The sequence below is a fragment of the Cuculus canorus genome, chromosome 5, assembly GCF_017976375.1.
Source record: "Cuculus canorus isolate bCucCan1 chromosome 5, bCucCan1.pri, whole genome shotgun sequence".
Taxonomy (NCBI): Eukaryota; Metazoa; Chordata; class Aves; order Cuculiformes; family Cuculidae; genus Cuculus; species Cuculus canorus.
Genome location: NC_071405.1, coordinates 61,957,925 through 61,975,735, shown reverse-complemented (window position 1 = coordinate 61,975,735; position 17,811 = coordinate 61,957,925). Strand labels below are relative to the sequence as shown.

General features: G+C 33.6%; 1 protein-coding gene across 4 annotated transcripts in view; it reads left to right on the top strand.

Annotated features, from left to right (window-relative positions):
- NOVA1 (NOVA alternative splicing regulator 1) overlaps nucleotides 1–17,811 on the top strand; it is a 146,692-nt gene that overhangs the window by 101,115 nt on the left and 27,766 nt on the right. For 3 of the 4 annotated variants that reach the window (XM_054067969.1, XM_054067968.1, XM_009563632.2), the window contains 2 exons: nucleotides 4,916–5,082; nucleotides 14,074–14,145. In XM_054067969.1, the coding sequence (XP_053923944.1) occupies nucleotides 5,002–5,082; nucleotides 14,074–14,145 (153 nt within the window). In that variant the 5' untranslated portion in view covers nucleotides 4,916–5,001. The remainder of the gene's footprint in view (nucleotides 1–4,915; nucleotides 5,083–14,073; nucleotides 14,146–17,811) is intronic. The other variant, XM_054067967.1, reaches the window with a different exon arrangement.

The window sequence follows — 17,811 nt, the reverse complement described above, 5'->3', positions numbered from 1 at the left end:
GATTCAATATTAAGACCAATTAATTCTCTTTCAAGAAACAAAGGTGAAGGGTCAGGAGGGGGATAAGGCCTGAAGGAGAAAAGTTGCAAGTTGTATGATGCTTTGCACATATGTGGGATTTTCTCATGTCTTACATTTAAGGTTGTGTACATTTTGTCATTTATATGACAAAACTTCTTCACATCTATTTAAGGCGTGGGAAATACTGCTAATGCATTTGAATAAAACACATTTTTATTGTTTGACTTTAATTTGCTGAGGTTTTCTGTAAGTGTAGAGAGGAAACATCATAGAAAGGAAGAGTTTATCTGATTTTAATGTTGTATGTAATTGACAATTTTTACGTTGATTGGGAATGGTATCCAAGCGCAGTCCTGTATTACCAAGAGCTTTTTCAAGAGCAGTTTTAGGCTGAAGTTGTCGGTGGTGGTGTTCTATAGAATCCTAGTCTACACTCTCTTTGGGTCACAAAAACAAATGGTGTGGGATGTTGGAGTTAGTAGACTGCTGTACTGTAAGTTGTCAAATAAACTTAATGCACATCAGGTGATGAGATTGTAGCGCAGCCTTTCATTTAGTTAAGGTTATATCTTTGTTTCCTCTGTCAGATTTTCCCTTTCAGTGTCAAAGAAATTTGAATGGTACTTGGGAAAAATATAAGGGGATTTGATTAGTGCATGTATTGGGATTGCCCAGGGCTGGTAATGCATTGCGCTTTTTAGGTTTACAAATGCTCTTTAAGATTGACGTAAAAGCCCAATGAAAAGTATATAGAGTCATATAAATGCCAGATAGTCATTTCTGGAAGGTACAGCGTGTTCCCTAAAACATTTCAACTAAGGTTCATAAAGTATAGAAGCACATTTAACACTTAGTGTTTCTGTGAGTACAGTAGAACTCTCAGACATTGAATCGGAGTCCTCGAGCAAACACTTTAATGATAACCATATATAGATGTATGCCTGTTAAGTACAGAAATAAAAACATTTAGAGCATCAACATCCTTTATTCTGTTACATCTTCTAGCATTTTTCTAATGGTTATTTTAAAAGCTGTATCAGTCCTCTAATAAACCTTCTCAGAGAAAAAGCTTGTGATATGTTGTTTTGAAGTTCTTGATAAAATTAGTGTGATGTGGTTGCCAAGGATATTTGCCAGAAGTAAAGTTTTAGATCATTAAAGGGCGTGGAAGCAAAAAATCAATGATTAAAATAAAGTTATTGCAAGCCGAAAATAAAGTTCTTGTAAGCTCTTTAGCTTTTAGGCCTGTCTAACTTATTAGATTTCAGAACAGGTTTTTATTTACTTTTAAAATGTGTGATGGTTGCTAATGGTTTCATCTTTCCATCCCCCATGGAAATGCAAAGAAAAAGAGTATTTTATATAATGCCATGTCTGGTTTCATATTTAAAAACTTAAGCCCCAAAAAATTCCCTCTAAAAGCTAAACAAAATGAAACAATTATTAAGATTTCTTTTTTCTCCATTTGTTTTAAAAATCTTGTTTTGGTGAGCAACAGGCAATCCTTACATTCTGCCTCTTCTATTTGGTGAGAAAAAATTAAAACAAGCGTGCAAATTGTGTTTTAATTCTGATATAAGATGATAGAAACTATATTTTACCTACTGAAAAGTAAAGCAAATACTGAGTAATTTACTTAAGTTCCTTAGGAAAAGTAAACATGCGAGAATTATGGCAACATTGTCAGCAGCATATATTTTGATAGTGGCTTTCCTGGTTTGCAACTACATGCAGATTTCTGTCATGAACTTTAGTGTTATTGAACATACATATAAATGCCTTTTTTGAATGTACAGGAATCATGACCACCTACTCCATCTTCGGCCATCTTCTATGGCAGAATTATTCTTCTCTTGTGTATGTTCTATCTCATATGTAAAACGCAGTGTACATTACATGACTGTTTTGAATCGGAAACAATTTTAAAAATGGAATAATTTTATATTTGCTGTGTTTGCACAGAAAAAAAAAAAAAACCACTGATTATTTGGTCATTTGGCTTTCTCCTAGGTTAGCCGTTTCAAAAGAGATCTGTATTTTAAAGACATACTTCGAAAATCCTATGACAAAAAATATGCATATAGATGGCTGAGTTTTTGTTTGCAGAAACATGAAGAAAGGAAGGGATGCAACTCTTAAGCAACTGAAAATGATAAATAATCTGACAGTTTATTTCAGACACTAATGGAGCCTAAAAGCTTTTGAAATGACAGAAATTTCACCAACTTTAGTGATCCGTAGGCTTATTTTTGTTATAGAGGTTGGTCATATAGCTGGCAGCTTTCCTTTTGTGTGACACTTGTAAATTATTGTACTCTGTTATCTGAGTGAAAAGCTTGTTGTGTGAAAGAGTACAACATCACTTCAGAAGCTTAAAGCAATTCCCAACTGCACATGCTTACAGTTTCTCCACACTTTTTTTTTTCTTTTGTTGATGTAACCCTCAAAGAAAATGTGCTGTTTGTGTTGCACTTCAGAACTGTATCTGACTCTACATGAAATGTGCTTTTGCGCAGTTGTATTTCTTCATAAAACAGTGCTTTCTAACACATCTTGGTTTATGCATACCAAAATGTAGTGTTATGGTACATAGTATGACATAAAGCATGCTTTTATTTATTGAACCTTCTAAAATAACACAGATTGTTGTATACCCTTTAGCCACATAGTGTCAATTCTAATGAAATTACTATTTAGCATCAACTGTTTTCCTTTCAAATGTTTTGACAGTACTCATCCACGTTAAGTGCTTTCTGTATTAGGCTTGGGTAGCTTGGACGAAACCTGATCTGTGTTTTATTTCAGTGTGTTGTCTGCTGACCTAGAGAACACTTGTATTAGCATTGATCAATCTGCATCACATCTCATCATTTAGGAGACAATTAATACTGCAGGGTAAAGACTCCCTAGAGCATTTTCTTAGAGGTGGATTGCTTTACACAGAAACCACAGAAGTTGTTTGCAAAAGGAGGAGGAAGCCAAGTAGAAAGAAAAAGCATTAAGAAAGCTTTGTTCAGGAACCAAGTTGAGTTTTCTATGGTGCCTTCTGCTTATGCCATTTAAACTTTTGTTGATGGAGTAATTGGGGGGGGGAGGAAGCATTATTTTGAAGTTGATTTGTTGAAAATACACTAAAGGGTCACAGATGTAAAAATCTTGTTCTTGACAAGTATGCATTTGATTGTAAGATTATATAATTTGCTGTTTAGATTGTAATCATTTAAGCTTTGTATCTTATCTCAAGGATTATTAATCTTGACAGCTTTTGAAGTTATGATTGACATGTTTTAATCCTAATTGTAATTATTTTTAAGTAACATATTTTAATAGAGAAGAAAATGTTTGATTGTCATTCTGTCAGTTTTGCTGTAGAGCTTCTTCCATGAAGCTGAATTTCAGTATTGCCTGATACTGTTTGTTGTGGAAAAATGTCTTTGAAAGATTTTAAGCATGCATTAGTACATTTATGTTGATGAGCAGGCAGGGCTCTTAGTGTGCTATTTCATCTTTAGGTAATGAAATATTTAATCTTTAGAAATCATCCACAGAAGTAGATGAGAAACATTTTACTAAAAACAATTTTATCTTGCAGATAACTATGGCTACCATATTAGTGTCTGTTAAAGACTATGTTGCAGTGTTGTAAGGAGTTTATCTTAAGATGAATTGATAACAGTGGATATAAGACATAAAATTGAAAGGAAGGGAATTTCAGGGAGGAGGTTACTTACCTTCCTGGTACATTTCTCTAATCTATGTATTGCTTGTGATCCTGTATGGATGTTTCAATGATAATGTACAACAAATAACTAATGACAGGTAATGTTAATTTCAGAAGTTACTGCTAGTTTTTTAGTATTTACTACATCATTACATGGTAATTTTCATTGAGTTAGGTAGAGTGAATTAATTTTTCATCAGAAGAGATTCATGTGTGGTCACGACGATAATACTTACTAGGAATACGTCAGTGGCTGAAGTGAGAGGAACAAGAGGGTTACAGTTTGCTGCAGAATTTGGGAATAAATATGTATTTCACCTATCAGAGCTATTTGACAAGTGTACAGTATTTTCCCATGACCTCATAACATGGATGCTTAGAAGGTAGTTATGTGGGGTCTAGATATGCTATATGAACAGTATTCAGCATAGCTCAGAAGTCCTACAAGTGTCATTTGTGGGGTATTGACTACTTACTTGGTACAAGCATTCACAATTTCCAACTTATAAATCACAGTAAAGACAGCATAAACTCATGTATTCGCTAATAATTGTACTTATTGCAGGGTTGTGGTGAGGTAGGAAGGTTATAAAAGGCAAAGTGGATGCTCAAATATGTGATCACTTAGCCTTGACAGGGGTCTTGCCAGAACGACTTGCAGGTGGTTTAAGAAATGATTGAGTAGTGTCTACACTAAGTGTATGTATTTGCAGTTTGAGTATTCATCACAGAAGCTTATTCCAAATGCCTCTATAATACTGGTCATTATATTCAACCTTGTAATACTAAACATTGTACAATATTTTAGAATAATCTATAACTAGACCAAAATAATTTAAAATATATGTAATCTGCACAGCTTACCATATTTGATAAGGTTTTCAGCACAACTTAATGTTTTTTGTTCTTTTTTTTTCTTCTAAATATATTGTCCAGATTGGCTTGGAAAGCTATGTGTTTCTACGATCTATACAAACAGGAGTTGTTTAAAATACCTTCAGATCATCAGTATGTTATCTTCCAGAAATCTCTTCTTTCATTTATATGTTTATAGAACTATTGCTAGTTGATTTTGCAGGGTTGTTTTTGAGTGCCGTCTTTATGCCATGTTTGAAGTGGTTTATGGGATCTTGAAGAATCCACTTTACTCAGATGAACTTCTGGTATTTGCAGGTACTACAGAACGGGTGTGTCTGATCCAGGGAACAGTTGAAGCACTAAATGCCGTTCATGGCTTCATTGCAGAGAAGATTCGAGAAATGCCTCAAAATGTGGCCAAGACAGAGCCTGTCAGCATTCTACAGCCTCAGACCACTGTTAATCCAGACCGCATCAAACAAGTGAGTTTTTGTTTGAAAAAGACAATCACAGCAGCTCCTTAGAAGTCTTAAAGCTTTAAGGCTGCAAGGGGGTCATCATAACATGTTCTTTTAGAAAATGTTATTTTCCCCTTTAGTAGTTTGCTAGTCTACTCTTTCCTTATCCCTACGTGTTCTATGTTTCTTAGGAGTTCTTTTAGGCTGTGTTTTATAAGTTTCAGTGCAACATTCTAATGTGTTTCTTCCATAAACTTTTCTTTACTGTATTAGGTGATAATACACTTACAGGTTTTAGTTAAAGATTGATGAATTTTAATCTTAAACAATGACAAACCTCTTTAAATCTTGAGCATTACTAAAAATCGCAGATTAACTGAATGTTTCCCACTTTTATGTATATAAAATAAATTTTTAAAAAAGGTAATTGTTTTTTTAATAGACCCTGGATTTGATACTTTAAAATCTTACTTGTAAGAAACTGAAAATATGAAGATAATTTACCTGGGATGTTTTCTACAATTTCATTTTAGGTTATTTTTGGCATCTTTTTGCCTGTTTTTGCACTGCTTTCAAAATCTATTGTCAGTGCAATATATATTTACAGGGTACTATCAGTCTAGTAGTCTTTGGTTCATTAAATTTTCCAGAACAGTTCTCGTTTTAGAAAAACATTGTCCTGTAAGGAGAATTTGAAATTCTTTTTTATTGAAAAAGATTAAAAAAGAAATGAGTAAGCACTAGTAAAATTTTGTCGTGTCTCTTTCCCATATATGGGATAAATTTTAGTTTCTTATCTGTCCCATATGGGAAAAGATTGTTTCATTCTTCTACACTAACAAGATTCAGTGTCCTATAAAGTTATGTGGTAACCGTATGCAATTACTTTACTTTGTATGTAGTGACATACACGGAATACTTAAATGAAGATGTTTGAACAGGATGAGTTTGGAACGATCAGACTCTTACAGTTGAATGAAACTGTGCATAAGCCATTGTATGTGATTTCTAATATTTACTACTATGTTTTTCTGTCTATGCAAAACTTTTACGTAAAAATACTCTATATAATTTACAAGAAAATAGTACAAATAAAACCCCCAATTCTATAGAAAATGATTATTCCTGAGACAGGGAGAAAAAGCCGAAGAGATCTGTATTTTGAAAGGCTTTCCTGTTTAAAATGTTAGATTTTTATGCCAGTACTTCTTAACCTAATGGGAAATGAGGGTCCTCTATTATGATGAAAAGCATTATTCCCCTTTGCAATGAAATGAAGCTAATTTTTTGGTAAGTCAGTGAGATCCTCAGCAACTAGATCACAGGGCTGTTTAGTGACATGCCTAAATACTTCCTGTCTTGTATCTGAAGTTTATATAGCTTGTCCAAAATACCTGTTCAGAAAAACTATTTGCAGGGTTGGTGAGTTTTGGGGTTTTTTTCCAATTTGTTTTTGCGTTTGTTTTGTTTGTTTGTTTTAAGTTTGCTTGGTTGGCTTGGGGTTTGGGTTTCCTTTAAAAACAATTCCATATTTGGAATTATAAATTAAATTCTGGAGTCAAGGATTAGTGAATAATGGTAGTGAAGTTAAGACACAACCTAAATGCAATATATAACTTCTGAGACTGTGATTTACTGACTGCCTCTGCATCTTAAAGTTTTAATATATTACCTGTGAATGCACAGGTGCATAGTAATATGACTGCAAATATTTGGAGATATGCATGTGCATATGTTGAGCAGTTTCAACAACAACTTCTCTTTTAATGAAGCAACACCTGTTCATGATAAATTCATACACTATAAATATTGACTCAGTAAATCTGGAATGCTTTATTTTTACCAAGAAGTGAAATTGTTAGCTTACTTCTTAGGTGGGATTTGTAGTGAAGTAATCTATCCTTATCAGAAATGTATTGCTGCTTCTTTGTGTGCTAGTTTCCTTCTAGCTTTCGCATGTTTTACAGATAGCAAGTGTTGTAGCAGCCTGTCAAGGAAGCACATGGAATCAGAGATGGCCGTTGCAGAACTGCACATTAAAGATGTGTGATCTTACAGCTAACTCTGCTTCAAGCAGGAGTTCACACTGTTTGGCCTTCTGATATCTCTTCCAACCTGAGCCGTTCTTTAATTCTATGAAATGTTTAGCTATCAAAGCATAGACAAAGATTTTAGAATTTCTTCCTTTGAAATCTAGAATAAAACTTACACATATTGAACTTCCAATTAATGTTTTCATTGGAGCCAAATTAATTTCAGGTTTTTCAGTAAATTGTTAACCTCTTGTGAATCTTTAACTTTTGTTCATTAATCATAGTCCCGGACATTTTATTAAAAAAATCTTTAAAACTGAATGTCTGAACCCAGATTTGTAAATTCACATTCTTCTAGTGGAAACTACCACTTTTGCTTCCAAAATGCTGGTCAACAAAAAAAACCAAGCACAACTTGAAATGCTCATCGTTTCTAAATAAAGGGGTTTATTTCAAAGTGCTTAAATAGAACCTGACTTTAAGAATACAGATCAGAAAATATTTGCTTAAATGGAGGATTTTTTAAAAAAAAAACACAGGATTTTGAGTTCTTCTGACTGTGAATACGCAGTAGACTTCATAAAATGGTTTTGTTTGGAAAGGAGTTTAAGATCATCTAGTTCCAACCCCACTTCCACTAGATCAAGTTGCACAAAGCCTCATCCAACCTGACCTTGAACACCTCTGGGGATGGGGCGCGCACAACTTTCCTGAGCAGCCTGTTCCGGTGCCTCTTTGCCCTCAGAGTAAAACATTTCTTCCTTGTATCTAACCTTAATCTCCCCTATTTTGGCTTCAAACTCTTACCCTTGGCCCTATCTCTACACTCCCTAATAGAGAGTCCCTCCTCAGCTGTCCTGTAGGCCACCGTTGAGTACTGAAGGCTGTAAGGTCTCCACAGAGCCTTCTCTTCTCCAGCTTTCTAAGCCTGTCCTCGTAGGACAGGTGCTCCAGACCACTGGTCACCTTGGTGGCCCTCCTCTGGACTCCCTCCAACAGATCCATGTCCTTCTTGTGTTGGGGGCCCCAGAGCTGGATGCAGTTGTTCCGGTGAGGTCTCACAAGAGCAATGTAGAAGGGGAGAATTACTTCTGTACCTTCTAGCCACAGTTCTTTTGTTGCAGCCCAGGATATGATTGGCTTTCTGGGCTGCAAGCACACATTACTGGCTCACATCAAGTTTTTCATCGAGCAATACCCTTACTCGAAGTAAGGAAGTAAATCCTTACTTCCTTAGGAAACGTTCATTGTTTTCTTAAAATGCTACTTCTTTCTGATGAGCTGTTCTTCTTTGTATCATCCATTTAAGGCAACAGTCGGTCACGTAGATGAACCTTACTAAACTCCAGACTGCGAGAAAATAACTCTACATTTTTCATCTGAGGTCAATAATAGCAAGTAGTTTTGTAAATTACAATTTTTTTTTCATCTAGTCAATAAATTAGATAGACTTTTCTCACTTTTGAACATAGGAGAAGAATCATACCAGTTACCATTCTACAATGAATAGTCAGATATGCACGTGTTTAGAAGTTGTGAGCACAAAAACCCCAAAATTGTTGCTATTTACTAGGGAGACAGTTCTATACATTAGATCCCATGGCAAAAGTTCAACATTCCATAAAAATATGTATACTGTATCCTGTCCCTCGTGTGCCTGTGACTTAATTCTCATGTTGGATCACTGTTTCAGTTTTCTGTTTCATTTCACCAGTACTGGATATAATCTCAATATGCATGCAAAACCGTGTTTTATGAACACAACTCACTCTGTAGCTGGTGATTAACTCTTCATTTTATGTTCCTCAAAAGTGGAATGTGAATAGAAGATTTTGTTGGAGGATGAACAGCCACAGTCAACATTGCAGAAATTTTCAGCAATGTTCTGATGGCATTATAATTGTTGTATTATTTTTCCAAATCCCAAAGTAGCCTGGAATCAAGCGGTGACATTTTCTTTCCTTCTAGGACTTGGTTTTTTTGACACAAATCTTAAACTCATTTCTTCTTCTGTGTTTTGATGCCTGTATCTGGTTACTTACTCGAGTTTTCTGGTATTTCCTTATAGCAGCACCAGATCTCATAGTTCTGTGTTAGTGTGACCAATCTTGAGGAAAGAGAAGGTCCTGTTTCTTTCTCATCCATTTTATTTTAGTCGTCCTCCTAAATCATTCCCTCCATCCAGAGTTGCTCTGATGATCCAAATGGAACCTGCTGGTTTGCCTTAAGCTCCTTACTCCTTCTTGTCCCCAGACAGAACACAAGATAATCATTCTTTTACATGGTACTTACCACAGTTTTTTCTGTTTTTCAAAGAGAAGTCCCCAAGAGTACATAAATGCAGATAAATACAAACCCTCATAAGTAAGCGTCCTATCTATATATGCTAGCTTTCTTAGTCTGTTTGTCTTACCCTATACCCTGCATATTCTTTTACACAAATACAAAACCAAATGCAAAGAGAATGAAATAGCATCAGAATGCATTTTATTTGTTCTTTACAGAAGTCAAAAGGTAGCAAGTAAAATTAAATCACTAAAGTAATCTATGTAGGCTTTGTGCAATCTAGATTGCAAATAAATTATTAATCTTCGATAATGACCTTTTTCAAATTTTATTTTTTAAATGTGTTATTTATGCATGTATGAATTGCTGAGATGAGACTCATTTGCCAAAATTACAGATTAAAGGAGTTCACAGCAGCTAAAAGACTCAATATGTTTAGCAAACCAGGTGGTCTGCTTAGAAAGGCTCATCTCTGATACTATTGAAAATCTAGTCAGTCTTTTATGTTGTTCAGCACAATAGGGCCTTGCAGTGCTCTGTTTCTCATTTTAGCTGCAGAAGTTATTAAACTACTTAATACAATTCTAAAAAGATACCACCTTTTCTTGAAGTGCATTAAAATAGTGGCTTAAGCAAATTAGTATTGTCATCACTTAATTTCAGTGATTTAAAGGCACCAATATTAATATATGCAAAAGTGAAACTCAGTATTAGCTTAGTATTAAAAGTAATTTAATATGGGTAATGCTATTACCAAGGTTTCCTTTGTTTGGAAAGCCCTGTAGTGAGGAACTAGAAATTGGTAAGCTCTATTCTCTCTAATTCAGTTTTATCTTCACGTTTAAATTAAGTTCTTTCTATGCTTTCATGTTTTTAACCCTTCTTTTAAGTGGCATTTCATTGTCCGGCTTTTCTTTCTATTCTTCTGTATATAAATATATTAATAGATACTGAGAATTAAGCTGTCTCAGTACAATATTTATCTAGGGTGTAAATATTGAAAATTTTGTGTGACTTCTGTCATTTATATATAGCTCTGCATCAGGCAATTTGTGAATTCGTTGAAAGAGGGCTCAGAGACCTTTTGGAGCACTGTGCAGATAGCTATATGTATTCTATACTGCTGCAATACAGTTGTATCCTCCTTCTGTTACTCAAAAATATGAAGCACAGACGTGTGATGTTTTGACCATCTTACTGCACCGTTTAGTATGTTGTGCAGCCTGAGAGCAGTGTCTCACAGTATAATTAATTCTTATGAGCAACAAGAATTGGACTTTGCAAAAAAAATACAACTCAAATAAAGCTCAAATTGAATTTCATTTCTAAAATTAAGCTCCTTTTTTATTACTTAATCTGACACACTCTTACCTCTAAATACAGTCTTCCATTAATCGTGTCATAAGTAATGGGAAAAAAATAATGTTTGAGAAAACAAAGACCAATTTCACCATAACTTCGAATTTCAAGATATAGCTATAAAAGGCCCTGCAAGTCTTAGAAGTAGTGTGTGGTAGAAATTCTGACTGACTTCTTTCCATAACCTTGCAAGCAGTTAACCTGCAGTTTCAGGAAAAGTTCAGTTATAGTACATATGTTTTGCTCTAAAAAATTAAACGCTGTACTGTAAGTTCATCTTATGATTTCTAATCATTTTATATATATCGTTCTCAGAAGCCAAACACCTACTACACTTGAGTGCTTGCCTAGTGCAAAACACCTGCCAAATTTAAAAAAAGAAAAGTTTCTGTGGTGCACAATAAATCAAGATTATTTAGTTCTGTCCAGCTTTCTTTAAGACGTCATTTTGCTTAAAAGTTCTTACAAAGCAATTGAGTGTATCAATAAATTACTTATAAGCCAGTGGAAATTCAATACAAAATCCAAATACCTGTGTTTCTTTTTTTTTTTTTTTTTTGATAAATGACTTTGTGTTAGTTAAATATTGAAGAAATAAATAGACATGTCTCCATAAATTATACAGAAGGATGAAAAGGGATGGATCTTTACAAAATGCTGTCAGTTCTTTTATGTGTCTATATTTATCTCCACATGATGTATAGATGTATAAAAAAAAAATAAAAGCAGTTATGAGAGTAAAAGAAAGAAAGCTTTAAATTAAAGAATACAAACAACCTGATATACAAAGAAAAAACACCAAAACCGAAAGAACCCCTTATTGCTATTTTCAGTATTTTGTCATTGTTACTTGTATTTGGAAAAAAAAATTGTGTATACCTCTACTTGATTCTTGTTTGTTAATACAGTTGCTTTGGTTTTAAATGTTTTTATCTTTTTCCATTGTATTTTAAACAAGCTTTTGCTATAAGATGGAATAGTGACATACTTCTACCTAATAGATGTTGCAGTGAACACTCACCTAAAATGAGTATCGTCACTCCTTTTTCATTACAGCTATACATTTCAGTGTTTTAGGAAGACTGATATTAATTGAAAACTGAGTTGCTTCCAGTTTCTCAAACTACTTGTGATATCAGTTATAAAAGCATTATTCAGCATTGAATTGTTCTACAGATTTTCTTATAAATTCACTGGTTAGATTTAGTAACATCTGTGAAGAAAAAAATATTTTTTCCTTTTATTAATTAGCCCAGCATACCAAAACAATATACAATACAGTATGCCTAGTTAGCAGTGGTGTTGATCACACAAACTATCAGATACCTGAAATATTTTAGTTGAAATACATTTTCAGAGTTTTGCTGGAGAATAGTAACATTTCTTAATTTTATTGGGTTTTTTTATTTTTAGTTCAGGATGCGAGTTTAATATATAGCTATAATAAAGAAAACCTATCAGGGTATGTTAGTCTTCCATTCTATTTGGCTGGGGTTTTAGTTGTTTTGGTTTTTTTCCCCATTAGTTTAAGCTTAAAGGACAAAAATCAATTCATTGCAATTTCAGACATTGGTAAGAAAGGTACTACATCATCCCACTAAAATCAGGAGTATAATTCTGTAATTGAATACGTAGGCCCTGTACTATATTGGAATCTGACATTTCTTTCTCTCAATAATACTAGCCCCCCCCGGATGTAACCATGTTCTGTACAGAAAGACATGGAAGAATCCTGTGTAATTGTCTTGATTTTCATCATTTATAGTGTCTGATGACCAATAACATTTTGCCAAGCTACATTTTTTATAGTGCCTTATACATGGTAGTATTTTTACTTTAACCTCCTTAAAGAATCTCAGTTGATGCTTAAGCTGTATATGTTTTTTTATTATTATTGTTGTTATTGTCGTTTTATAACATGAGTTAGAAGTTGGAAACACAAAATAAGGATCACATAAGGATCTGTTGCTTAAGGTATTTTTTCCTGGTTTGGGTGCTGGTTTATGTACAAACTTTGAAAAATGGATCTTCATATTGCTTAACGTACAGCAAAAATATTTGTGTGTGCATATGTACAAGCCCATATTTTGCTAATACACAACTTTATGCATTCACAGTGTCCCAGCTTTCTCATATGCATTAAGAGTTTTAGTGCAAAAGTATGTATACCTATTTTATGAGGGACTGTCAATGATTGTAAGTAACGGAACTGCTGAAAGTGTGAAATTTTGCTTCATTTATTTCTACATTGTTTTGGTTAGTAATTATATGACCATATGATAAATCACATTGTATGGCATTTTAAATCTTATTTCTTAAAGTAAAAGTAGTGTATTTTTTGATATTTTATAATATCTTTATCTTGCAAAGATGTCTAAAAAAACATGCTTTGGATAAGTATTGTATGTTAATGTTTTGAAAACTGGAATTTTACATTTTCACTATATATATAAAAAGAGAAGAGTTATTCTGTCAGGATCTAATAATTTAAGAAGAGAAATATGTATATAAAAACTTAGAGCAGTGCTTTTTTGATATGTTCAAGAATTAATGTTAAGCTTATGTATATTATTTAGAAAACATGATCAATAAATATGACTCTTAATTCTTTTTTGTGTTTATTTTGAACACAGGCCTGATAATAAGTTATTAACCTTTGCTGAACTAAATGAACATTTTTAACGCTAATCATAACTGTATTGTAGTAATTTGTTCTGAAGGTATTAGTTGCATGTTCATCCATCATGAGATTAATGTTTACATTTTTTCACCTACCTCTTGATTAAAAAAGATCATTGAATATTTTAGCAGTTAGTATATAACTGAAAACTCAGTAGCTTCAGTGTAACTGTTGTAAGATATAGAACACAGCTATGCTGGCTGTGGTCTGTGCTATAGAATGGGGCATTATAAAGCATCAAGGTAAATGTCTCTAACTTTTCAGAGGTTGGCCCTGTTAACTGTTTCTAGTGTGCTCATTGAACTTGCTGGAATTTTTGTTTACTATAGTTTCCATTTCCCCAATAGGAGGAGAGAGGAAAGAATGTATTCCTCAACGTAGTCAGCATATTTTTGTGTATTTTTGTGAGTTCACCATCTTGATTTCAAGTCATGAATTTGTTTTTACATGCATAAGCATGCATATTTACATGTATTATTTATCCAATAGACTTTAAATTCCATTAAGTTCCAATGAGTAGGAGAAAAAAATTGTCTTAGGCATTTTTATTTATTTTAATTTTCTAGTTACGTTACTTTTGTTGGTTTATTTATTTTTTTAACTGTTCAGTCTAAGGCTTGTAAAGGTTGATTTGCTCCTGAACTGCTTTGTTCCCAGACATTGCCATCTTCCCCAACTACCACCAAGTCCTCTCCATCTGATCCCATGACCACCTCCAGAGCCAATCAGGTACAGTATCATCCTACCATCTACACCATACTTTTCACGGGTGACAGCTTGCAAACTGGAGAAAAAGATATGGTGGGTTAAGGATTTATTCGTTCATTCACATATATACACCCATAACCATAGATATCTAACTCTTTTTAGAAATTGGTAAATTAAATCAAAAACATTTTTCTTCTTTTAATTTGTTTTGTGGTGTTTTTCAAATCTCTGAAAGCAAAATATCTTGCAAAATAGTCTTTTTTAAAATTTTATTTGTTGAATAAATAACAAGGATACATGCTGATGTGTTTGTAGACAGAGTAACTCTTGGTATATATATATATATGTTTATGTATGTATGCACACACGTATTTACTTCCTGGATCACTTATAAATTATAATAGAGTAGCCCCTAAAACCATACTTAATTAACTGGATATCAACCCAGGAATGGCAAACAAGACCTCATTTATTTGTTTATTCACTTTCAGAATTTTGAAATGTGTTTGTGGACAGTAACATAGGGGCTTTATTTAAGTAGAATCAGAGAATCGCCTAGATTGGGAAAGACCTTTAAGATAATGGAGTCCAGCTGTTAACCTAACACTGCCAAGCCCAGTGTATGTCCAAAAAAAAATAGATTTGAAATGAAAATTTATTGAAGAATGAAGTAAAAGTAAGTCTCCCTAAAAACACATTAAACACATGAATTAAACTTACTTACTTGTCTTATTTTAAAAAGCATAAACTGTTCTTTAGGTAGTCTTTTATTTCTATTTTAACTGGAAAAAAAAAACACGTCCAGTTCGTTATGTCCACAAATCATCATACTGTGTAACTTTTTGCTTTCCTTATGAAAATTTAACGTTCAAGTTACTTCATACCACGCTTTTAAGAACTGATTCATGCTTAGTAAATACCTTATACATTTTTCAATGTACTATTAAACTGAATGCACTCTGTGTTCAAATAATGTAAGTATTCAGTGTGTGCTAACAATTTTTAACACTGTCTCTTTATTTATGTTAGCTGAATGCTTCTATCACATCTTGCACAACTTAGCTCAAATACTAGAAAAAAACTTCTTCACCACAGGCTAATTTCCCCTGAAAGATAACGTTGTAATTAATTACTGATTCTCCGATATTTTGTGAACTGCTTAGAACTCGCTGTATGAACAAACAATTTCACATACAACAGGACGCAAACATATTAAAGCAATATATCACATTTGTGATCAACACGACTGTCTGTTGAAAGGGACATCTAATGCAGAAAGTAATGAAATTTAGAGAGAAATTATACAGACAGAAGAACTACTAAGGAAAATATAAATTGCAGTATCCCTCACTTCAACTTGAAAGCCTTCTTCATCAGCCTGCTTCCATTCCAGCAACAGTTATTCAGCTTCGTCATCATTAAATGACAAAGATAAAATCTTTGCCAGTAGCTAGGGGTATTTTATGAACACTCTGTTCAGGCTTTAGTCTCTCTTAATTTTATATTTCGTGTATTTTAATGAGAAGATTTTGAAAATCTCAAATGCACAGATCTTTTAAAAAGTTTACTTACTGTTTTTCTTTTCTGTGTCTTTTTCTCATTTTTTTTTAAATTATGAATATACCCTTATGATCATTATTTGGAGAAAAAGAGGTGCTTTTATTTACAGGGAATACTATCTGAGCATGCTGTTTAATTAGTGTCAGAGAAGTACCTACTTTGTATCTGTTCTAGGAATCTTGAATTAATCAAAATTATTATGTAGCTTATAAACTTTAAATGACTTTCTAATAGCTAAAAATACTTATTTTTATAAAGAAATTCTGTGAAAATATTGTCAAGTGATATAACCAGATATCCAAACAAAGAGACATGTATGCTTTGTATCCTGCCTCTATCACACAATACGTGTTTTAATGGTTTTTTTTTTTTCATAACCTGTATTCAACTCAGTTTTCATACAAAAAATAAAGATCTCTTTTTAACAGTATTAAAATCATATATATGAAGGAGATAAATGAGTTCCTTAGGGAACTTTTGGAACTGCTTTTATCGTTAACCCTTGAAGTTCCTAGTGGTTTATATTTATTTTACCCCTCTTAGTATTTTCTACTGGTTTCTAGGCATTCTAGCAAGAAACACAAGGCACATGGTAAGGCAATTAAGGCCTTTCTGATCATTCTAGTGATAAGTGACACAGCTGGCAATTGTTCCCAGACTGTAGTAGTGATTAACATTCAACACAAGTATGGACAAGTATCTGCACTGCGGCTGTCGTGCAAAAATAGGTTCCAACACAGTAATCTCAAACCTATCAGTAGTCATGTAAGTACCCAATAGAAAAGTATTAGAGAATAAAACCAAATGTTTGGTTTCATATATATGGCTGTGTAAGGCAATTCTCAATAAAAAATTACCATTCAGGTATGGGTTTTCTCACAAGATGTAATATTAGAATAACAGGAAGGAGCTTATTTATCTAGATGGAAGTCAGGAAATTTAGTGTTAAGGTGAAAAACAAATTCACAGCACACCCTGTTGTGTAGATATAATGGCATATCAGGCTTAAGATCATTCAATTTTCTACAATATTTTAATCGTGATGACAATATTTTCTGCTAATCACCTTATTTATCTTTAAGCAAAGTTTAAGCAATGCTTAATGCAGCTTTGCTGTTGGAGTGAGATTATTAAACTGAGTTGGAGGATTCCCCGTAAGTCATTGCAATTGTAGAACTGTCGAGGGTATGTGTTGATCAGCATACCTGACGATGTGATTCTTCCCACTGCATGAGCATGTAAGTTGTAGTCTCCTGGCAGAGCTTCTGTTGTGGGGAGAACAATTTCTAGGCACGCGTTTTACTGCAAGAGGAAAATAGTTCTGCCAACAGAGGTCAGAGGAAGCTGGACAGGAAGTCTGGCTTGTATTATGTCTTCCTTTTAATGACTCACTTTGCCTCCATTCCGATGAGATCATAACTCCTTTGTATGGCAATTTTAACTCTTGTTGAACTGCTGTTTTCTGAAAAATGCAGTATTTGTGAAAATAATTGTTTTATGATTCTTGAGGACAGTCTGTATAGTGGAAGAATGCAGTTCCTTCAGAATTGTCATATGTTATGTTTATACTTAATTGCCAGGGATGCAACAGAAACCTCTGTATTGGAAGTGGTTTTTTCCTTAGTTCTTTGTTCCAGGAAGATATACGTCTGTCAATATTATTGTTATAAATGTTTTGTTTATTTTTTCAGTAGAACTTCCTTGGGCCTTTGTCCACATTAAAAATTCATGCACTGCAAACTTCTTCGCAAGGAATAACGAACCAAAGAAGAAATAGAATTAGGGACGTTTCACATAACTTGTCCCAGCCCCCTCCTGTCTGCCTATCACTGAAAAGAACTCAATCTTTCTGTACTGAAAGCTTCTGTGTTAGCTCCTCATGAACTTTGTCAGCTTTGTTTGTAACAGAACACTGGCAGACATATAGCTACAGTGGTAAAACTGTTCTGCTGATGCCCCTCAAGCTGACAGAATATAGCTTTACTTTTATTTACCAGAAGAAGGAAATAATTTTACTTTTCCACAGCACACTTCAAGTGGGAATTTCATCTCAGAAGTGATGATTAACACCATAAGCATCATATAAAACATGCCTACTTTTCCTCTGTAGTACCTTGTAAAGGTACA